Source organism: Octopus sinensis, linkage group LG12 (genome assembly GCF_006345805.1).
Source record: "Octopus sinensis linkage group LG12, ASM634580v1, whole genome shotgun sequence".
NCBI classification, from domain to species: domain Eukaryota; kingdom Metazoa; phylum Mollusca; class Cephalopoda; order Octopoda; family Octopodidae; genus Octopus; species Octopus sinensis.
The window spans coordinates 24,744,747-24,770,213 of NC_043008.1; the positions used below are offsets into that span (position 1 = coordinate 24,744,747).

At 34.8% G+C, this 25,467-nt stretch overlaps 1 protein-coding gene across 1 annotated transcript; it reads right to left on the reverse strand.

Annotated features, from left to right (window-relative positions):
- Positions 1-7,392: 7,392 nt before the first annotated feature.
- Positions 7,393-25,187, reverse strand: LOC115217835 (craniofacial development protein 2-like). The gene is made up of 3 exons (XM_029787519.1): positions 25,039-25,187; positions 9,379-10,495; positions 7,393-7,398 (listed from the first exon to the last, which is right to left on the reverse strand). The coding sequence occupies exons 1-3, from the start codon at positions 25,185-25,187 to the stop codon at positions 7,393-7,395; spliced, it is 1,272 nt and encodes a 423-aa protein (XP_029643379.1).
- Positions 25,188-25,467: the final 280 nt, after the last annotated feature.

Sequence of the window (25,467 nt, forward strand, 5' to 3'; positions counted from 1 at the left end):
CTGTGATTTGTTGTGATGCTCTGATGGTTATTGTATGGAAAGTGTTCTGCGTAGGATGTGTGCAGTGCCTAGTAGTGCAATTTTCTGTATGTTATATGTGTTTGTAAGTCCTGGTGTTTTTGTTATGTATTTGTCTGAATATCTTTTTATCATGCCTAATTCACCTACTATGATAGGAATTGTTTCTGTTTTCAGATTCCACATTCTAGTTACCTCTATTTCCAGGTCTTTGTATTTTGAAAGTTTCTCCATTTCTTTTAGAGAAACGTTGTCATCTGCCGGTATTGATACATCAATTAGAAAGCATTTTTTTTCTTCATGATCTCTGACAACTATATATGGTCTGTTGGCCTTAATTTCTCTATCTGTTTGTATCGGCATATCCCAGAGTATGGTTGCTTTCTCGTTTTCTGTGACCTTATTATTATTATTATTATTATTATTATTATTATTATTATTATTATTATTATTATTATTATTATCATTATTATTATTATTATTATTATTATTATTATTATTATTATATTATTATTTATTATTATTATTATTATTATTATTATTATTATTATTATTATTATTATTATTAGTAGTAGTAGTAGTAGTAGTAGTAGTAGTAGTAGTAGTAGTAGTAGTATTAGTATTAGTATTAATTATTTAAAGGATCCAAATGAATCGAGATAGTTTACTCATAAGGACTCCGAGTTAGGGCAAGAATAGAATTTCCGTGTATCAACTGTATATATGTATATATGGACACTTACACATATGTTAATTGACATACTTACCCTACAAGAACGTGTCCTACAACTTACATACACATGCACATGAACAGATTAATATACAGATCGATCCAAATATAAATGTATATACAAAATAAACATACAGCCGTAGTTCCGTATATAGTTTCACGGTCCGCTTTAAGTCCCAGATCCAATAGAGTGAAGGTTCCAGGTATGGTGTAAAATAATAATACAAATGGGTTGAATAGCAACTCATTTGTGACCATACACACACATGGATATGCATATATATATATATATATATATATATATATATATATATATATATAATATATATATATATATACCGGAGTAAACACATAAATGTGAGACAAGGTGGAAAAAAGAGTTCTCAAATACCAGTGGTAGAGTAATATGCTTTATTTAAAGCAGCAGAAAATTCAACAAAACATGTTACTCTGAGTTTCCCGTTGCCGTTCATCGGTCAGTTTTTGCTAGAATGGAACCGATATGTCAATTCTATCCATACTATTACAAACGCTACACCTTTCAAAAATGGACTTGTTTGATTGGCGCTTTAGAAATAACGGTCAATTTTCGAGCGATAAACAGAGATGACCTCAAAAATACATATATATATATGTATATATATATAAAAATTATAAAAATTATAAAATTCGAGGAAAAACCTTACATTGAATAAAATACATATTGACCTTAATGAAGGAAATATAATTAATAGATGGAAATTGAAATGCATTAAAAATATGCATTAAAAATATAACACAGCAATATATTCATATTAAAGTATACATATATATCAACATACATAGAATAGATGCGTGCGAACCACATACATATACAGACGTATAAATATAAAGCTAAAATATACACACAAATGCATGTATACATATGTATACGCAATCTAGTTCGCACGCAAGCTAAAATCATGGATGGTTAAGTATCGTTCGTATTTACGAAGCAAAGCTTAAGACATGAGTAAGTGAGGGGGGCGTAAAGTTGCATGACTCTATACATGTATCGTATAGTTAGAGAAAAAACGGAAGAAAGGAAGAGAGAGAAAAAAGAAAAAGGGGAAGGAAAAAAAGAAAAAAGGGGGGAAACGAAATAAGAAAAATTATGTATACAAGCTGTGTAACCTCGTATATTGACACATATATAGAGATACAAGTACACAAACACACAAGTTCAAGTGGATACATACACATAGAGACGTGTATGTGTGTGCTTAAGCATAAACATACGCTCACTTACACATACACAGAGACATATGCTTACAAATACATATTCGTAGCTATACACATATTTACATCAAAATTCTAATTTTTGACAACATTGCTTTTTAAAAAATGGTGAGTGTAATAATAAAAATTATACGAAAGACATGTAAAATATAACACCCTATTTCGGATCATCTATAAATTAAAAATCAAAGTAAGCCTATACAATATAATAACATGAAATAAACTAAGCAGAAGGTTTTTCCTAAGAAATATGTAGAAATATAAACAAAATATATGCATGAGACTTTACTATACGGAATGGAATCTGCATAGCGCGAAACAATTCCTTCGTTGCGTTTACATACTAGTCCAAGAATCAAAATCAAAATTTCAAAATCAAAAATACAAAAAGACAAAATATATACTCTATCCGTATGGTATATTTATGTTTGACATTTTAAATTTGGCAGCGTGCCTGCATAAGTTCATCAGCTCACTTCTTTGATTCAAAGAATTATTGTCTTTGAATGAAATATAGAGTTTTTCTAACAGGCAAAGATTGCATTTGAAGTTATTTTTGTGTGCTCCATGCCTGTATGGTGCCGCTAAGTCCCAGATCCAATAGAGGGAAGGTTCTAGGTATGGTGTAAAATAATAATACAAATGGGTTGAATAGCAACTCATTTGTGACCATACACACACACATAGATATACATATATATATATATATAATATATATATATATATATATATATATATATATACATATATATATATATGTATATATATGTATATATATATGTATATATATGTATGTGTACATGTATGTATGTATATGTATGTATATATCTATCTATCTATCTATCTCTCTATCTCTCTCTATATATATATATATGTATATATATGTATATATATATATGCATATGTATTTTATGCATGTATGTATATGTATGTATGTAAGTGCGTATGTATGTATGTATCTACCTATCTATCTACCTACCTATCTATCTCTCTCTCTCTCTCTATATATATATATATGTATATATATATATATATATATATTATATATATATATATATATATATATGACTAATTTAAAATTATATGTCATTTATATATTGAGTGTTGTTTTCAACAAAGCTTTAGTGTAAGCAGTTCTGTTATCTTCTTAATGATATAGAAAACGAATATCATTTTCCAGTAGCAATTTTCAGATTGTTTTGTTGTATTCATCTTAAAGTTAAGTAACAGAGTCACTTCCATACTTTGCCTAATCTTATTTTCTAAAGTTTAGATTTGCAAGTTAATATAATTGATAGTAAGAGTATTGTACTTTATTTAACTATTCAACATTCTATTGAATGCAACCATGTTGCACTGAATTCAATCAGGGAAGGAGGAGTAATGTGGAACTGAAAGGAAGTTCTACTTTTTGTCTCTCCTTCAAGCATCAATGATATGGGGGATTGGCTTTAGAGGTCAGGATAGTTTGAGTGTGTGTGTCTTTGTGTGTGTGTGTATATACATATGTGGTGTGAATAGATGTGTCTGTGTGTTTGTAAAATCTGGTAGGATGGTGTGTGTATATGTGTGCCCGTTTGTCAACCGTGTGTGTGTGTACGTATGTATGTGTATGATTGGCATCTGGCATGGTGCTGCGTGTGTATATGTGTGTCTGTATTGAGGTCAGAATGGTGTGAATGTGTGTGTCTTTGTGTGTGTGTATATATTTATGTATACATGTGTTTGTGTGTGGGCTGTTTTTTAATGGTCCCAGGGTCTATTGTGGTATAAATAGATGTGTGTTTTTTTAGAAATTTGGTAGGATAGTGTGTGTATATGTGTGCCCGTTTGTCAATCGTGTGTGTGATTGTTTTGGTGTTGTGTGTGTGTGTGTGTGTGTATGTATGTATGTGTGTGGTTATTTGGCATGGTGCTGGTGCTGCGTGTGTATATGTGTGTCTGTATGGAGATCAGAATGATGTGAGTGTGTGTGCCTTTGTGTGTGTGTATATATATGTGTATACATGTGTTTGTGTGTGTGTGTGTGGGCTGTTTTCTATTGGTCCCAGGGCCCATTGTTGTGTTAATAGAAATTTGGTAGGATTTAATAATTCCTTCTGGAAACTATCTTTAACATGTTCTTGAGAATGATTATTTATGCTGTAATCTTTTGTGCCCAATATTTTAAGGAACTTGTTAAATTTTTTTTATGTCCTTAACATGTCCTTGTTACCAAAGACTGTATATATATGTAATGTAGCATTTTGTAACAACCAATAATTAACGCAACCAAACTTCTACATGTTACTTTTGACAATCTTTTTCCAAAGAGTGAAACCGGTAAAGTAAATAAACATCTTTTAAAACTGCATTTTCAAACCTTCTTTCGTATATATATATATATAACAGGAATCTTACTGATGAGCCAGCCTGAGTAAATAAATACTATTTTTATTACTGAATTTGGCGAAACTGCAGTATAAGAAAAGTTAAGTTTGTAAAAGTTTTTAAATCTCATCTCACGAAATTTATCCAGCTATTGTGTATCTAGTACACTCTTCGCCTTGAATGTAATGATATATGTATAATATATGGCGTGTACTGGTACACCGGCGATTATAATTAATTTTATTGTATCGCATTATCTTTGTTACATATTCTCTCGATAAATTTCTGACCGTTAGACGATATACCACAATCCCCTATTTTGTCGGGTTTTTCGGAGTCTGCGCAGTGTTTTGAATAGTTTAGAAAGAGCATTTCGATAGAAGCACATGGATCTATTGGTATGGTCTTTCCATCATTAACAGGAATCTTACTGATGAGCCAGCCTGAGTAAATAAATACTATTTTTATTACTGAATTTGGCGAAACTGCAGTATAAGAAAAGTTAAGTTTGTAAAAGTTTTTAAATCTCATCTCACGAAATTTATCCAGCTATTGGTATCTAGTACACTCTTCGCCTTGAATGTAATGATATATGTATAATATATGGCGTGTACTGGTACACCGGCGATTATAATTAATTTTATTGTATCGCATTTATCTTTGTTTATATATATATATATATATATTATATATATATATATATTATATATATATATAGAGAGAGAGAGAGAGAAAGATAGATAGACAGACAGACAGAAAGATAAAGAGATATATATTTTATACAAAGAAAATATTGCCTTACAATCTTTTGAAGAGGCAGTTTTAAAATTGATGCTACTTCAATGACTTGAAGCTCATATATAATATATATAGATGCTTTCACATTATAATTGTAATAACAGCTGGGTAGGAATGTATATATATATATCATAAATAAAGTATAACTGCATTCACTAGCTTCACGACATCTGCCGAAGTTACATAATTTAATATCCTGCTAAATATCAATATTTAAACAGCCTATTAATAATTATTTATGTGTAATATTTATGCAAAATTATATGGCTAGAAGTGTTCTTCAAACTACATAGAATACAAATTATCAGAAACACTACTAAATTTTTTGCTCTGTTGCTTTTAAACGATTTACCTTCCACTCACGAATTACAACTTGGTAGAACTTTGCATAATTGCTTTCTGACACACTATGAAATATTTTCCATTATAAAAGGAAGACATGTTGAAATAAGCGGGGACGGAAGTGGACCTAAATCATGCTTCCGTTTTGCTAGCGATACATTGATCATGAGTGTCCATCGTATTGCAAGCATTTGACATGATACTTCTGTTTGAAAGTAACACAATCCGTAGGAAGGATCATAGGTTTTGCCCTCTGTTCTTTCCTATCCAGAAAAGAATTTAAAGATCCCTAAAGTATCTCTTTCTTTGAGGTTTATGACCAAAATTTGATGTAGTAAATGTTAAAAATCTATATCAGAAGAGTATTAAATGAAAGCTGAGCGGAAAAATGTGACACGTATCAATGTGACACGTGATTTCAGTATTTTTCACACTATGTAACATATAAGCCATGTATCGTCTTCCAAGGAAGCTTGTTACGATACATAAATACATGTATACATACATGAATTCATACCTACATGCAAACATATATACATACATACACGTACATGCGCAACACGAAGTGAGAACTCAGCAACAATAGAGAAGAAAAATATTACAATTTTCTTGTTAGGTGGACGCTTATCCAAGATGCTTCTATATTCTGCTGATCACATTGATCTAACATTGACGAAACAATTGCGTATGTTAAGCTGCTTCTGGAATACAATATTGTTTATTTGGGACGCTTAATATTGGTTTCAAAATTTGATGTAAGGCCAGCAGGTTCAGGGGAGATAGCTAGTCGATTACATTGACCCCAGCGCTCAATTGGTGCATATTTTGCCGACTTAGAAAGATGACAGACAAGGTCTACCTCGGCGGAATTTGAACTAAGAAAGTAAATCAGGATACTTAATTTTAGATATTACACTTGTAACATATGAAAAAGCTTGTCGAATACTCTCTGCATAAAAAAGTGAATATCATATCGAAAATTAACACAGCAGTGCCAATTTGACATCAGAAGGTCAGCCACAAGAATTTGTTCATAAATATGAAAAGCGTTTCCATTTTTTATGGTGGCACATATATTCATCACATAATTTGGAACAGTTTTCATCATCTGATATATGTATGTATATATGTATGTATATATATATATATATATATTATATATATATATTCCCCCTTCCCCCTCCTCTTCTCCCCTTTCTTTCTCCCCCACCCTCCCCTCTCTCCCCTCTCACCTCCCCCCTCTTCCCTCACCTCCTCTCTCTACACTACACCATACGACTTTATACATACACACGTCCAGACCTCTCATACGCACTAATACTCACACACACACACTCTTCTCATACACACACACACTCTCTTGTTGGAGCGAGGTCATTTAACCCTATTATCTCCCCTAATTTCGCTCTTGCGTCTCACGTTTGATCTTTGACTTCTGGCCGAAATCAGATCGCCATGTTGATTCGCTAGCCTCTGCACGCATTTTTTTCTCTCCTTCTTTCTGTGTTTTTTCTCTGTGTATCTTTCTGTTGAAGAGCGTAGGCTCGAAACGTTAAAGACTTGTTTTATTTATATTTCCTGAGCGCCATACTAATACAATTGTTTGTTTGTATTCCACCTGCCTTCGTCTTTTGTTTATTTCCGTAAACCTGCCTTCGTCTTTTGTCTATTTTCATAAAGCTTCCCGTTATATATATATATACACAAATACATATACATCGGTTGGTTTACACATTTCTGCTTGCCTAAATAAATCTAATGGAAAATATAAAGTTGTCTTATTGGAAATAAAAAATGAAGTCGAATCTGTGGAGGGTAATCTGCTTACCAAAAAAACCTTTATTAAATAGGTGTAAATTACGAAGTAACTGTGTCGCTTATGTCTACAATATACAAAGAGAAAATAGACTTGAAAAATATATTCTATGACAAGGGCGAAATGCGCTATTGCATATTCGCATCTGCATATGTAACAGGCGTAAATTTCTACCTTATCCCTTTACATATGAGTTTCTTATCTACAATATCCCATTCACATAGATATGCTCCCTCTCATTTCATCCTTTGCATATATATATATATATATATATATATATATATATCATCATCATCATTGTTCGACCGTGGTCGAGACAATGGAATTTACCATGCTACGCCAGACTTCACGGTCCATCATGGCATTACGGAGGTCCTGTTGCTGGATGCCTGTATCCCTGGAGATTACATCAGGGTAGGAGAGTGTGCATCCTCTGGTATTGCGAGTAGATGGCTTCCAGAGGAGAAGAGTAGAAATTACTTCTTTTTCAGCTCTACAACAATGTCCTACCTTTCACAAGAGATGACACAGGTGGTAGTTTCCCATATATTTGCATTTTGGTTGGATGGCGCTTCCACGAGAGATTTTGAGCTCTCATAAGGAGGCGAGTGTAGGTTCCATCCAACCGCCTCTCAAGCTTCTTTGATAACGTCCAGGTTTCTGAGCCATATAGTAGAATTGGTTCGACTGTGGCTTTGAATATTTCAAGTTTGAAGTCTCTACTTAGATTTGATGACCAGATCTTATGCATGTCATTACAGGCTGACCAGGCCATACCCTTTCTAGTTAGAAAGTCTTTTCCAGATGATGATATGTATGACCCAAGATATTTATAATCAGAAACCATATTTAAGGGCACATTGTTGAGAGTATGGATGATGCAATCACTGTTGGACAGGCACTTGTTTATGTATTCAGTTTTGGCCTCATTGAGGTAAAGACCTACACAATTTGAGGCTTGTTCAAGAGATTGTAAAAGAGACTGGGCATTGGAGAGAGAATCACTGATAAGAGCGATGTCGTCAGCAAAGTCAGTGCCTGTCAAGTACTCAGCTGGGTGTCTGGAACTTCTTCTTGGTTTTATTTCAAAGCCCTTGCCAGAGATGGTATCAACTGACATACGTAGCACATAATCAGCAATAATGATGAAAAGAAATGGGGCGAGTGTGTCTCCCTGCAGTATTCCGGCTTTGATTGAGAAAGATGATGTTTCTCCGTCAGGGGTTAAGATAGTTGAAGACGTATCTGTGTAGAGGACCTTGATGGCAGAAATGATTTTGTCTGGTATCCCATAGAGCTTAAGGATTTCAAACATCTTGTACCTATCTACAGAATCGAACGCTTTAGAAAAGTCTACAAATACCATTGCAAGATCGCGATTAAATGCTTTTGATTCTTCAATAAGTCTGCGTAGGCATAGTATCTGGCTCAGCGTTGAGCGCCCATGTCTGAATCCATTTTGGTTCTTTCGGAGCAAAGGTTCAACAAAAAGGACAAGACGATTTAGGATCAGTTTGTTGTACAGTTTTGCAGCAATTGACATTAGAGATATACCCCTGTAGTTGGTGACGAGGAATAAATCGCCTTTTTTGGGTATTGGAATGATTTGAGATTGGTGCCAAATCTTTGGAACGACAAAGGTGGAAAGTGTGTGGTTGCAGAGGTTGAGCAAAAGTGTGTGAAATCTATCATCCTTCCAAATTACAGCTGGGATGTTGTCGGGACCAAATGCTTTCGAGGCTTTTAGTTGCTTGGTGGCTGCTGTTAGTTCAAATATGGTAAAAGGGGAGGTGTTGATGTCCAGCGTGTCTGATATAGGCACACTTGGAAGAGTGGGGTTATCAGGGATTTTGGCATTCTTCCCAAGGAGGTTTTTAAAATGGGTTGACCAATTTTCTAAACGCTTCTTAGCTGATCCCCCTTTAATTCTAATTGATGACCCAGAATTTTTGCCTGATAGGTCTTTGATGGATTTCCAGGCGACATGGTGTTTTTTACTAATGTGCTCTTTGGATAGTTTACTAATTTTGCCATTGATAAAGTCGACCTCGGCGTTCAAGTAAGCCTCATCAAGATTCTTCTTGGCAGCTATGTGTTGGATCTTCAGTGACTGGGATGGAGAACGATGGTAAGCTAGTGATATAGACTTTAGATGGTTTCTGGCTTCGATGACATTTGGGCAATTAGAAGGTTTGCTCTGGCCCCTACTCTTCTTTTTGGGAAGAGTAGCCAGTGCAACTTCCTCTGTTGATTTGATGAGGCTGCTGTATACTTCTTCAATGTTCTCAGCATCTATTTCAGAAGTAGACAGAGATTGAAATGTGTTATAGACCTCAATAGTAAGTTGTTTGGACATATCGGGGTTAGATAAGACTTCCTCCCAGTCGATCATTTTCATCGGGTGAGGCTTAGCTTTTTTAGATGAGCGAAGACTAAGCTTAACGGTAGCTGATACAATTCTGTGGTCAGAGCCGACAGAACTAAAGGAAGAGTAGGATCTCGAGTCTTTAACACTATTGCGCCATTTCTTTCGAAAGATGAGGTAGTCAATTTGTGCCCTATCACCAAGTGGGGACTCAAATGTCCAAAGTTGACCTTTTGGTTTCATAAAAGAATTGTTGGAGGTGTAGAGATTAAATTCCTCCAAGAAGTCTTTGAGCATTTCTCCGTTCCGATTAGTTTTAGAGTTGAAAGTAAACTTGGTCTCATCGTGTCCTAGTCTAGCATTCAGATCACCAGCTATAACTAGAAAATTATGGAGAGGTACTTGCTCAATGGTTGAACGAAGGGTTGTACAAAAATTCTCAATCTCGTCTGCCACAGACGAATTATGTGGGCTATACACACATACCAATGTTGTTTTCGGGTTTCCATCTATCTCAAGCACCATAATTCTAGGTGAGATTGACTCTATACTCAAGAGAGTATCACTAGCTTTTGATGAAAGTAGAAATCCGATACCTCCAACTGTTGAATTAACAGTATTCTTTGATGCTGAGAAGGTTACAAGTTGATAAGAACCGACTTGATGGTATTTGAGGATGTTGTCAGGGTGGTAAAATCGGTGTTCTTGGACAGCTATTATATCAATGCCACGTGATTCTGCATTTTCACCTAGTTCTTCTAGACGGCCAAGAGAGCCGAGGGTGCGGGAATTGAGGGTGCTGAGTATCGTATGATTTTTACAGCTGATGAGGTGTTTGTTTGGTGTTGTTTGGTTGGGAGCTGACTCTTCTCCATCAGGTGATACCCGTCTGTTAAGATTGAGGACATCACCGTCAATGGATGCCCTTGGAGGTGCAACATGATCAGAGACAGGACCCGGCAAAGCAGGGGCTGGACCTACATCCGCAGGTATACCATTAGGTCTGGTTCCCTGGGGAAGAGGAACCCTGGTGCAGTTAATTAACAGTATTCTTTGATGCTGGGGAGGTTAGCTTTTGATGAAAGTAGAAATCCGATACCTCCAACTGTTGAATTAACAGTATTCTTTGATGCTGAGGAGGTTACAAGTTGATAAGAACCGACTTGGTGGTATTTGAGGATGTTGTCAGGGTGGTAAAATCGGTGTTCTTGGACAGCTATTATATCAATGCCATGTGATTCTGCATTTGCACCAAGTTCTTCTAGACGGCCAAGAGAGCCGAGGGTGCGGGCATTGAGGGTGCTGAGTATCGTATGATTTTTACAGCTGATGAGGTGTTCGTTTGGTGTTGTTTGGTTGGTAACTGACTCTTCTCCATCAGGTGATACACGTCTGTTAAGATTGAGGGCATCACCGTCAATGGATGCCCTTGGAGGTGCAACATGATCAGAGACAGGACCCGGCAAAGCAGGGGCTGGACCTATATCCGCAGGTATACCATTAGGTCTGGTTCCCTGGGGAAGAGGAACCCTGGTGCAGTTAATTGTAAATTCCATAGTATTTTCAAATGGCTAATAATGTGTGCGCGCGCCACTACTACACACATTGGAACGCATTGTACAACCAAGTACTAAAGAAGATCTTTCTTCCTCCATGAAACAAAGCTGTTCCCGCTGGACGTCAACCAGTATTTCTAAGCTACGGACCGAGTGATTTATTGTAAGGTTATCTCCCTAGATAGATTGCCTTCACTACGGCTAAGGAGCCCTTTCTACCCCACTGACACAGGTTGTACTGGTTTACAGTTTACCAGTAGTAGGATCCGATGCTGCATACAACAGACCTGACCTGACAAGATCGTTCAGAATTGGTTGAGCAATGGCATTAATGGGAAGGACAAGTGAGGGAGAGCCATTTAGTACTTCAATATTTGCGTCTGCGTAAGTGTGAATACTGTGTTTATGTGCGAGAAGGCACATGTTTTTGTCTATCGTTAATTTAATTTAATTTTTTTTCTCACGTTTTTCCCTTTTAAAGTATTTCTTTTTAAAGTAATTTACACCCTGGAGGGAGGGCTGAGGGTTTGTTTTTACTGTAAATTCTCTTTTCTCCCAACAAAGAAAAAGAAAGGGATTTTTCATTGGTGTCACCGGTATAATTCAGACACGGGGAAAAACATCTCGGTATCATTCAAACTTGTATGTTTCTAATTGTAGCAGTAGTAGTAGCAGCAGTAAGTTCTGGTAGCAGCAGAAGTAATAGATGTAGCAGCAACTACTGCTTTCGTAAAGTGAGAGGAAGAACGTTCGGTCAGAGAGAGTTCAAATGTCTGCTATATTGTTGATGGAACTTGCGAACACTGACCTTGACTTGGAGAAAAATCAAGGAGGGGCCGACTATGAACAGTACTTGTGAATAGAGTCGTGTACGAGCAGAGAGAAACTATAAAGAGTATTTTTCTTTTTTTCTTCTTATTCTCCACATGTTTATTTCTGTGATTGCAATAAAAAGTATGTTTGTATATTTCGGGTAGTCAAGAAGGAAATAAAGGTTAGCAGGTGTTTACGTCCATAATTTTAGCGTGCATTTAATTGTGTTGTTACAATAAAGGCATTTTTACATAATCTGATACTCAAGGAAGAGGTGACGACAAAATGTCCACACAAAAGATGGAAATATTTATGTTTCTAAAATTTTGTCCCAAACTGTAGGTTTGTAAGTCTTTAACTTATTTTGAGGAAAATTCAAATTGCTCACAGAAAATAGTAGATCTTCCAGTAATTACAGTTGTTTATCAGTAGTCCTGCTGGGTTGTATTTGTGTTTCTGTGTCTTCTGTGTCTTTGGCCGCTGACAGGTCGGAGCAGCGAAAACACGTCAGCCTCTGCTGAAGGCTGTCCACTACATACATATATATATATATACGTATATATATATATATATATATATATATATATATATATATATGCATGATCAAAATAAGCAACAAGAATATCCAGAGGAGGTAATGCAGTACGATCGTTTCACGCAACTCCAGATAATTGAACAATGCAACAATTACATCAATTTAAATGCAGAGCAATCCTCAGCTGCACAAAGACATAGAATTTAATTAAGTTAAAACAGATGGACACATTAGTATAATTTTATCTAAAATCTCTAAGAAGTTAAGGAGATAGACAGCAGACATGCTGTCTTCACTTCCACTTAGAAGCTACTAAGGTAACAGGAAGAAAGGCTTGTTACAGATTTTACTTGTCAATGTTTTATGGGGTCAGTTTTAATTTATAGACTAGTTTTATCAAATCCTTGTATATCTAAGGCCGAGAGAACAGTGTCTGTTAGTGGTAGGGCTGAGGGAGTCGACAGAAATCATAGTGGGTATAGACATAAAAATCATGATTTATTTGAAGCAATATCATTAGATTTGGTAGAGGAAATCTTAAATCAAGATGTTAGCTGAAAATTAAGGGGGATGGCCATTAGCAGACTATTGATAATGAAACATGGAAATCTTATGTAGTACTATAGTTAAATATTTTAAGCAATACTGCTAAATTGTATAAAGTTAAAGTTTAGGGTTATTCAGAGGGTTATTAAGAAGAAGAATTATAACAATAAGATAAACCGTTTTATGAATACTTTTGAGTATATGCCAAACTTTTACCACAATAGAGGGAGGAAAAGAAATTACCCAGAAATAGTTTAATATTTATACATATTACAAACTAAAATACTAACTTATCAGATGGTATCAGTGGATATTGAACAATTGGTATATACAGGTTTGTAATAAATGAGTATTGAGGTAAAAGAACATGCTAACTATATATTAATTAAATTATAATCTAAGTAGTTTATTTTAAGTAGTGAATATACCAGTATTGCTGTATATAAGCTAATTATGAATTTATAAAGGTACAAAAATTAGATATATATTATAAATAAATAAATAAATAAATAAATAAATAAATGCTATTATAAAACAATAGAGAAATAAAATAATCAGGTAGGGCAGAACACCATAGAAAAGGAATAAAATAGCTTAATCACTAAAAACACGATAAAGTATATGTAGCTTATTAACTACAATACAGAATATTTATAGAACATGTATAATTCAAAATATACTAAACAAAAATTATATATTTACTTATTTAGCTAGTATCAATAAAGACTGATACCTGGTATTAGGTAAGGGAATATGTTAAGGGAATATTTAATTTTACGCTAATGTCTTAAAACTAAGGGTTATATTATAGGTTTTAGAAGTTATTATTGTTACTCCATACATGATATTTATAGTTTCTTAGGGGAATTTAATTAGAAGGGCCAGTTTTATAAAGGCCCTTATAAATACTAAGATCAGGAGGGTATATATAATGTAGATAATTTATATATATATAATATATATATACATCCGTATATGTGTATGCATATATACATACGTTTATGTACATACTTACATCTATCCGTATGTGTATATATATATATATATATATGCATATGCGGGCAGAGTACGTCACGAAATGTGTGCAACAAAAACGTACGAAGCACGAGTACATGTAACATAAAATATTCTTTCGAACAACGAAAGACACAAATGAATAACAAAACAAACAACTTCATCAGTTGTTGGCTGTTTAATAACAATATAGGCGTTCAATAAAACAGCTGTTCCCGCAAAACGAATTAAATAAAATTTGCGATTTTGCGGAGGATCAAAATAGGTAACACAAAGAGGACAGTGAAAACAAAGGGGAAGGGCTGCTAAGCCTAAAGGAGGTGGTGGTGGCGAACGCATAAATCAAGCAAGGACAGGATATATATATATATATATATATATATATATAATATATATATATATATACATGCATGTATATATATATGTATGTGTATATATATATATATATATATATATATATATATATATATATATATATATATATATATATATATATACATGCATATATGGGCACAGAACGTCACTAATGGTGCTAATATGAAGTACGTAAGCATACGATGGAAAAACGAGTGAAATACGTAAACAACGAGAAAACGTGGAAAACAGGACAAGTTAACACAGAAAAAAGACCCGTCATCAATTGTCGGCTGTCTACTCTCCATTTCGAGCATTCAACTACAATATGTGTCTTTTGCTGCCATAAATTCTAAAATAAAATTTAGGATTTATGAAGGGTCAAATTTGAGAACAAAAAACTGACAATGGAGCCATACAAGGAAAGATGGCGGGTCGTTAGACCAGAACGAGTGGATAATAGTAAACGCTGAGAGAAACATATTTTTGAAAAGAGAAAAAGTACAAGAGAGAGAGAAAAACACGTCCGTTTGTTTAAACGTCCGTGCAGGAAATGAAAGATGGTCACGTGAGGAAAAGAAAGATGGACGATGGTCACATGTGAGCAACGAGAGAGAGAAAAACAGAGAGACAAGTGTACATAGAGAGAGAGAAAAGAGAAAGGGGTAGAGATAGAGAGACATATAGAAAACTGTGGAGGGAGGGGAGAAAAAGGGAATTAGACAAGAATGGAGGAAGAAAATAGTAAAGAGTACAGAGTCGCACCAAAAAGTGAAGATAAATTTACATGGAAATGGATGCGTTGCCTTCAATTAATTAATAAATAATAAATTGTATTTTATATATATATAATAATAATTATTATTATTTGAGGGAATAAAATCCAAACTTACAAGGAAAAGAATTCTATTTAGAAATATTAAATCAAATTCCATACAATATAATAACTATATAAAAAATATTAGAAAAAACCCACTTTTTATCAATTCAAAATGAATAATTAAATTACACCATCTATAAAATTACATATAATAGAAAAGTTTAAATTAAAATAACAATAAAAAGTAAAGATTAAGTAAATTACAAAAATAATAAAAAATGTATATAATAATGTATATATATACATGAGTACACCAACGGTGCACATAACATGAAATACGTAAACAAGCCAGGGAAAACTAGTGAAGTACGAAAACAACGAGAAAAAATGGAAGCCATGACAAGTTAACACAGAAAAGGACCCTTCATCAGTCTTTATAGTTACTCCAATATATTCTAAGATAAAATTTAGGATTTATCGAGGGTCAAGATTTGGAACAAAAGAAATAAAAACGACAGTGGAGAGGTACAAGGAAACCGAACGAAAAAAAGATGGAGGGTTGTTAGATCAGAACGAGTGGAAAATAGTGAACGCTGGGAGAAACATATTTTTGAAAAGAGAAAAGATAGATGAGAGAGAAAAAAACCCACGACCGCTCGTTTAAACGTCCGTGGAGGAAAAGAAAGAGTGGTTGTGAAGTAACATGCTTACCTACCACATGGTTCCGGGTTCAGTCCCACTGCGTGGCACCTTCGGTATATGTCCTGTACTATAGTCTCGGGCATACCAAAGCTTTGTGAGTGGATTTGGTAGACGGAAACTGAAAGAAGACCGTCGTATATATATATATATATATATATATATATACACACATACATATATATATATATGTATATATGTATGTATATATATGTATATATTTGTGTGTCTGTGTTTCTCCTACCAACATCAATTGACAACCGATGCTGGTGTTTTTACGTCTTCGTAACGTAGCAGAGATTGATAGAATAAGTACTTGGCTTACAATAAATAAGTTCTGGTTTAGTCAATTTGTTCGACTAAAGGCTGTGCTTCAGCATGGCCGCAGTTAAATAACTGAAGCAAAGAAAAAATAAAGGAATTGGAGAATATATGCATGCATGTATGTGTGTGTATGTGCGTATGCATAAAAACATATCAGATTCATAATAGCGAGAAAGAAACATATACATACTTATATTTCACGGTTCGCCCTTATTGCACTCAATATCTCCAGAAGTATCGTTCCCATTTCGCCCACTTTGTTTGCTCGTTACCCAGTCCATTATAATCTATTATTAATGATTTTAATATGCATTAGGTTACTACATGATATTGTATTTATTTATTTATTTATTTGTTGTGAAAATTTATTTCAATATTTGTCTGTGATTCCGAAGAGAAATTGTATATGCTTGTTTACAAGTAATATATAATGACGTTTTGCTGATCGCTTTCTGTTTAATTATTTGACATCACAATTCCTGGAGAGGTTATTTAAACCGTTACGGCTAAAATATAATCTGAATATTTGAAACGCCAATAAATCTTATGAAATACTATTGTTGCTCATAAAATTTCAAAATATTTTGTTTTCAATGAACCAAGGATTTAGTGAATACTAATTCTTTACTCAAACTATAAATTAGTAAATACAAATTACTAATATCCCTACAATTATCATTATGACTTCTATTATGTTCTCCTTGGATTTTTATCTCATTCTTTTTCTTGTATCTATAAATGTGTGAGCATGTACTAAAGTGTTAGTGCGTGAAAGATTTTCATTTCATTTTTTACAGTGTGCTAATGAACACATCGATAGATTTGTTAGTCAGCACTCTGTATTATGAAATATGTACACAATATATCTGTGTAATATGTTTGAGGATAGAAAAAGAAGGAACAGCTGTAGATGCACATTTTGAGTTTTATTGGAGCTTTGGTTTTCAACTCTGCTCTCTCCTTAAATCATTGCATATAAATATTAACATTTTGATATACTATTGTTGGTGTCCACATTGTACATCGAACTGTTGGCATACCTACCTTGTTTCTTTTGATTGTTATGATGTACTGTACTACATATTTATAGATGTTGTAGTCAACATCGAATCTAAATAATGAGTAAAACAATTAGTTTGTAACCAAGAAAGTGAGCAATTGCACATATTTCAATTATTGTAAGAATCTTGGTCAAAATCTGTGCACCCACTTTATCTATCTACCAACACACTGTGTGAGTAATAGATAAGATGGGTGCACAGTGTTCAATCTCATCTTATACATTTGATCAGGAAATATTACTACATGATAGCACATACAATGAACATTGTTACACAAAAAAATTTTTATAATTCAAAGTCTAATCAAACAAAATATCGGTTATCTTTTGATTACTTTGACTGGGCGATGATCATGTTATTGATGATCTTACTTTAGAGTGCTTGTCGATATTACTACAATTAAGGAAAGGTTGCAATATAAGTTTGCCGTTTTCCCCTTTTACTGTCCAATTCTCCTTCCTGTTAACAAAATGCTTTAAATAATATTCTGAAGAAGCTTTAAATAGTTGCTACCGATTTTTTTGTAGAAACATATATAGGAAGTTGTCATTCTTCTTTCACAATTTCATTCATTCGAAAAGTTTCTTTTATCTTATATGTATGACTTATTGTATCATTTTTGCAATGCACGTTGCATCTTATATATGGTTTCAAAATGTATTTTTTATAATAATTTAGTTTTCAGCGAGAGGGGCAACGTAATGCACATTTTTTTCTCAATCCAGCTAAAATAGTGCTAACACTGCCGACTCTAAGAATATCGAATGTATGATTAATCAGCTGAAACATGCCCTCCGTTGTGTATTGGATACACCATTTATTTCTACACAATCAAAATAAGGCAAATGATACTTGTTATGAGGAAAAATATTTATTGGGTTGAACACCAGTTAATATATACCATTTGAGCGTGTATTGTCTTGAGATTGCCTACATGAATTTAACTGGTGAAGTGATGATACAAATATATTTATTTTGAAAAGAAAGACGTAAAGGGATAAGATATTATGTGTGCTGGATTCCTAGTTATTTCACGATTGTCATATGTTCCTTCTTTATAAATGTTTTGCCTTTTTGCAAACCTGCATGATAAAATCGAGACTAAAACCTGGTTTCAAATTCCTCCAGAGAAATTCCCATCGTAAAGGAATAATATCAAATAACTATAGCTAAATATGCATGAGAAAGCTTTACTTTCATAAAAATCCATATTTCTCCATTGTTATATACACTATATAACAAAACCCTATTACATTCATAGTCGTACGCACAAAGGCAACGAGCAGGCAGAATCGTTAGCACGCCAGCGAAAATACTTAGCAGTATTTCGTCTGTCTTAGCGCTCTGAGTTCAAATTCCACCGAAGTCGACTTTGTCTTCCATCTTTTCGACGCCGATAAGATTAGTACCAGTTGAGCAATTGGATCAATTAAATCGACATACCACCTCCCTCGAAATTGTTAGCCAAACTTTGAAACCTATATTCGTAGGCACTATAAATTCCCTTCTCCACATTATTTCTTTTTTCATCTTTTCATTTGCAGAAGTAGGGTGTTAAGGAATGTTTTGTCCATATACTGTATGGACTCTATTTCATCCCTGTCAACTGCAATATTCATACAATATGAATTCCGTATTGTTATATCGTGTAATCTATATATATAACACTCAACTTGTGTGTCTGTGTGTATATCTGTGTGTGTGTGTCTGTGTGTGTGTGTCTGTGTGTTTAACTTCCCGGCACATCTCCTCCTAGCAAATAAATCGTAAACAAGTTACATAATGCAAATTTTTTACTTTTCAAAAATTCCAATTCTATAGGGTCGAAACAAACCCAAGCAACACCGGGTGACACTGCTAGTTTATTATATTGTATAAGCTTCTTCCATAGTATATAAAGGAAGCTAAATATAATAAAATATGCAATAGCTTACCTGTTGCTACTTTATTATTACCGTTGCTTCATAATACTCGTATTTTTTATAATCCAGTATTTTAATGTAAATCGTAATATACACACACATACATTCACAAATTTATACATACATATCATATAGATCAGGTGAGAGAAAAAAGAAAAAGGGAGCGTCGAAAACAAATCCCTGGGTATTCGATCAGTTTTCTATAATTAAATTCTATGCGTAATTCAAAAAAAAATTTCACATTGTAATATACAATATGCCTACGTATTTGTATGCTAGAATAAGGTATTAACGGCTAGAATTCCCCCTGATATTGTCTATAAAGAAAATTAGTATATAATGGAATATGCGGAGTGAAATTTTGTCCTGACTTTTCTGTGCTGATGTTGTAGAAGCAGATTTTGAAGAAAATGTTTGATTGCGAAAGTGAATATCACTCGTAGACCATCAGTTAGTATTATTGACGCTGTTGTTGTTCATTGTCTTTTACGCATTGTCTGAGGGTGACAAGTTATAAATTCAAATTGTACCTATGGTAAATAAGCGATATACTTATGGTAATTGTCAATGCAATTTACTATATCACTTCTACAGTGAAACCAGTTTAAATAAACCTCGAATGTTTACAATTCCAAACAATGTGTTATACTCAGTAGTTTTTTTTTTAATCAGCAGATTAACATATAAGCTAAAATCTTTTTGTTGTGCCAGAAAGACTTGAGAAAATACGCTTTACTCTTTTTTTACTCTTTTATTTGTTTCAGTCATTTGACTGTGGCCATGCTGGAGCACCGCCTTTAGTCGGGACTTATCATTTGTAAGCCTAGTACTTACTTTATCGTCATTATTGCCGAACCGCTAAGTTACGGGGACGTAAACACACCAGCATCGGTTGTCAAGCGATGTTCGGGGGACAAACACAGACACACAAACACACACATACATATATATATATATATATATATATATAAACATATATACGACAGGCTTCTTTCAGTTTCCGTCTACCAAATCCACTCACAAGGCTTTGGTCGGCCCGGGGCTATAGCAGAAGCCACTTCCCAAGGTGCCACGCAGTGGGACTGAACCCGGAACCATGTGGTTGGTTAGCAAGCTACTTACCACACAGCCACTCCTGCTTTGTTTTTATTTTCATATAAACTGATGTGATTTTATCTATCGATCAGGACGGATCAATGGCATCTGACGGTTCACCGCTCTCAGGGCGATGACATATCATTTTTACAAATTCATTTTCTTAACATAACATAAATATATAATTCAAATAGTTATTTATTCCAGGAAAACAAATCTATCGAATATTAGTTCTAGACTAGACCAATTAATAAGTGGAAGACAACAATAAAACGTAACACAAAGAGTAGCAACGGCAACACAAAATACAGCAATACAGAAGAGCCAACCAGATAGATTTTACGCCATCACCAGTCTATCTAGAATTAGCAATCAATATTCCCTCATATAAAGATCCAATATCTTATCATGGAAATCGTGGGCAATGTTGTCCAGAATAAAATATTCCAAAAGAGAATGTTTCAACATGGCTGCAATATCATTTGACTCTGGGATTGCCTGCTCTATAGGGGTTGATCAACAATAGCAATAATGAACGACTTAATGTATTATATAATCCTAAATAGACCGGTAACAACCCGGTTGAACTATTTTTGAGCATTATATCTTGTGAATTAAAACTAACCGTTGATTAAACAGCAACAACAATTATGAGAGTAATCACTGTAGAGTTTCTTGAGTTGAAGGACAATATAATATATTTAATATTCTCTGGTATTTCAGTTCCTTTATTACGTTCCATTCAGTGTATAATTGATTTCTCCTTAATAAATAAACATGTTTTTAAATGTTTGAATGGTCATCAAATATTGTACAAGGAATCACTGTTATATTCCATACGAAAAAACTATAAAAGGAATATATAAGTGGAATATTCCACTTATATAAAAATTTTGAATTATACAATTATTAGCATGCTAGATTAAAAGTAAGACTAGGACTTCATTTGATATATACACACTATATTGTAATATACATACACCAAAAATGACTTATATTTACACTGCCGTTTAACTTCCAACGCCTTCCAGATGACAGGCACATTTATTTTACAAACGCACACCAACATACCTCCTTTCTGGGCCTTGATCAAATTCAAATTTTCTTTTCATCAAACTCTCACTTTTAATATTCTAGTTTGTTCTGCCAACTAAAACCAGCCTCTAAATCACAATGGAACATTTCAAATGATGCGCTTGTTTTGATTACTCACAGATGGTAAATCATGGCAGCATCTACTCTCAAAATGTGGTAGGTGTAGCAGCAATTTCTATTTATTTCGATTACTACTTCCATTTGATTTAGTGAATTATATTCCTAACTTGCTTACGAAAGGAATAAATATCACACGAATCATTCTTTTAAGCTATTACAAATTCATTAGGGATTTTTAAAAAGTAGAATCTATTATTACTGTTGATGTTTGAGAGGTAATTCAGTAATTTATTGTTTCTAGCGCAAGCATAGAATTATAAATTTATGGGGAGGATTTTAATCAATAAAATCGATCTCCTTATTGAGTGGTAGATTATTTTATCTCCCTCTGGATGATGGCCGACAAAGGTGACATCGGTAACAGCAAAAGATGGCTTCCGACGCTCTAATAATTTTGCTAATTCATCACGCTTGCAAGATTCCAAAGATTCTACGAATGTCTAACCGTTAGCTATAAATGAGTTGGTTTTGTCAATGCACATTCCATGTCAATATATTCAATAAATTTAGAATTAATAAGATCTTTGGTAGTTTTTAGCTTCGCACGCAAATTGCTGTTGCTGCTCCTGCTTCTAATACTACTACTACTACTGCTACTGCTGCTAGGTAGAAGTAGTAGTAGTAGCAATAACATCAACTCTAATAATAATCTTTTCTTTATTAAACACAGGTGCACTAAAAAATGTAGACCAGGGGCCCCACCATGATTTATGGGCTAAGACAAGAGAAGCGGCGTAAAACGTTATATTATGTATAAACGGACGAAAACAGACATTAAATTTCAAATGCATTAATTATTTGAAATGAAGTAATTAAACACAATAATTAAAGAATTAATGATGTAAAAGGAATATTAGATAAATACTGCTAGCTACTGCGGCCAGAGTATCTCACTTTCTCATCTGCCTATTAACGCTTGTATTTTTTCTCGTACACTCAGACTTATCTGATTTTACGAGTCAGTTATTATAAATAAACATCCACGTTTTTAGGCTCGAATAACTTTAGTTTTGTTTTCCTTCTTTTAACAAGTTGTTCTTTGTATGTTTCGTATTTGGAAACTTACCTGCACCTCAATTATCTTTAATTCATTGAAATATCCCCGGAATCACAGATACTTCTTCGTTATCGTGTGCTTCCTGATCATTATTCTCAAGAAAGGCATTATTGTTCTACTGAAATTGTTCATACACGCCGGTGGTAGTTTCTTTTCTTGTTGACTTCACTTGTTTTTTGTTTTTTTTTGCGCTGGGGTGGACTTTATCATCAGCTTCTCGAGGGAACCCAAAGGTTCCTTCGATACATTTTATTCTTTTACTTGTTTCAGTCATTTGGATGCCGCAATGCTGGAGCACCGCCTTTAGTCAAACAAATCGACCCCAGGACTTATTCTTTGTAAGCCTAGCAGTTATTCTATCGGCTTTTTGCCGAACCGCTGAGTTACGTGGAGGTAAACACACCAACATCCGTTGTCAAGCGATGGTAGGAGATAAACACAAAAACACAAGCATACATACATGCATTTATACGGAGGCGCAATGGCCCAGTGGTTAGGGCAGCGGACTTCCCGAGAACTACGTTATGGGTACACGTGTCTGTGGAGTGCTCAGGCACTTACATGTTAATTTCACGACTAGGTTGTTTCGTTGATCGGATAACTGGAACCCACGTCGTCGTAACCGACGCGGTGCCACGATATACATACATACATGCTTACATACATACATACATACATACATACATACATACATACATACATACATACATACATACATATACATACATACATACATACATACATACATACATACATACATACATACATACATACATATATACATACATACATACATATATACATACATACATACATACATATATATATATATACATATATATATATATATATATATATATATATATATATACCTCGGGCTTCTTTCAGTTTCTGTCCACCAAATCCACTCACAAGGCTATAGTAGAAAACACTTGCCCAAGATGCCACGCAGTGGGACTGAACTCGAAAACATATGGTTGGGAAGCAATACTCTTATCCCACTATTGAGGAGCCTCTTGTATACATTACTCTGCAAATATTACGTCTTCCTTGTCGCAAAACAATGAAGTGTACTAACTAGTTACTACTGATAGGAGACGAAATATCCGCTCGTTTGTTTCTAAGATTGACTACGAGGACATTTTCATCTTCACTACCGGCGCTGTGATAGAGGGTTTTCTGAAAACTGTATTCCTAACTAGACTGATGTCTGTTGGTTTCTTTTCTCTTTCTCTGACGTAGAGACTCTGGTTCTTCAGTGTAAGACACTCTGTAGTTGTTATTACTACGACATATGTAACAACTATGCTTTTCACCCAATACCTTCAATTTCATCCCCCTGACTTTCTCACCTCAACTGGATACAATTTCATTATGGCATTATAGCCTTCACGATGCCCAATTTTCTCGAGGAAGCTGTCGCTCTTGCCCACCTACTAACTCCCCACCGCTTCTTGTCAACTTGTAGATGTAGACCAAACCAGATCCCGAGTAATTTAACAGGACCTTCCGTACAGCGCCTTACGACGCTGTCGGGTGGCATGGACATCACTCTTCACGTACCAAGATAAGGCCTAACGGCTTCTGTTTAAGTTTTGCTCCTGTCACCGCTTCATACTCGATTAGAGATGTCCTTATCACTCCATTTTCGAGATGTCTCACACTATTAAAATATCGCCGTCCACATAAGGCCACACACACCTTCTGCGTTTTAGTTCACGGGGGATGCTACTCGAAGCATCCAGCTTCCGTTGCAATGAGTCGAGAGCGAGAACGTAAAGCCTCTATCAAAAGCTTTTCATTGATCCAAATTTATCAGGGCCCTATCCATGTCAGGTTACTTATCTATTCTCTCTGTAATATATCTCGTAAGGTGTAGCTTCTCCTGGTTAGATCTGTTTAGGTTAGCGCATCGTGTATGAGTGTATCAACGATAAGTGCCACCTATTCTCTAACATCTGGGCCAAAATCGTGTAATCTGCATTTTAGCAGGATTACGGTCCTAAAAACATCTCTCTAGTTCCCTTATTCGGGTTCTTTCTCAGCAGCACCACCACGCCGTGACTTACAGCACTGGGAATTCTCCCGTTCTTCTTCTTCTTGCTGTAGATATCACCCAAGAGATCACCGAATATATCTGGCATATGAGAATAAATTTCGAAAGGTAGATTATACTGTCCCAGAGACTTCTCTCTTGTGCACCTAGTCCGTATGTCTTTGATTGCTATCGGCATTTCACAGAACCCGACATCTCTAGCGAAAAGGCACGGAGTGCCACTGAGTTAGAAGGTGGAGCCCACTCTCGTCTCCGACCCAATGCGCGCTCCATACAGTTCAGCAAAGAGCTGCTGAAATTCCGCAAAGATGTGTTTAGATGTGTGTAGCGTGAGCCCTTTGTTGCCAAGTTGCGCCTCCGCCACCCGAGCCCACCGAATAGCTTTCATTCCTTCATGTCTTAGATCATGATCCCTAGAGCTCATGATCTAAGACAAAGCAATTATCGTGTTTGGCATAGAAAGAATGATCAAGAACCAAACTCACCGACTGTCACAATGACTCAGCTAAGTGCCACTTTTAGCTTTCAAACTAGGTTTCGCCTCTATTCTAGATTCCACTCATGCTAATTCTTTACTAAAATTTGGCGCTTCCTATGTAACAGCCCGTCTTAGGGTTACCCAGCATCGGTTGTTGACGATCGCACCTGACAACTTCCGATGGACTAACTTACTAGCCCGGTCCCTAAAATCTTGACGCACCGTG

What these genes read in the sequence shown, in the direction of transcription:
- LOC115217835 (XM_029787519.1), bottom strand. Translation starts at nt 25,187, where the DNA reads ATGAGCTCTAGGGATCATGATCTAAGACATGAAGGAATGAAAGCTATT. An exon ending in CAGCAGCTCTTTGCTGAACT is followed by an intron (nt 10,496 to 25,038) that starts GTATGGAGCGCG and finishes TACGATACTCAG; the next exon opens with CACCCTCAATTCCCGCACCC.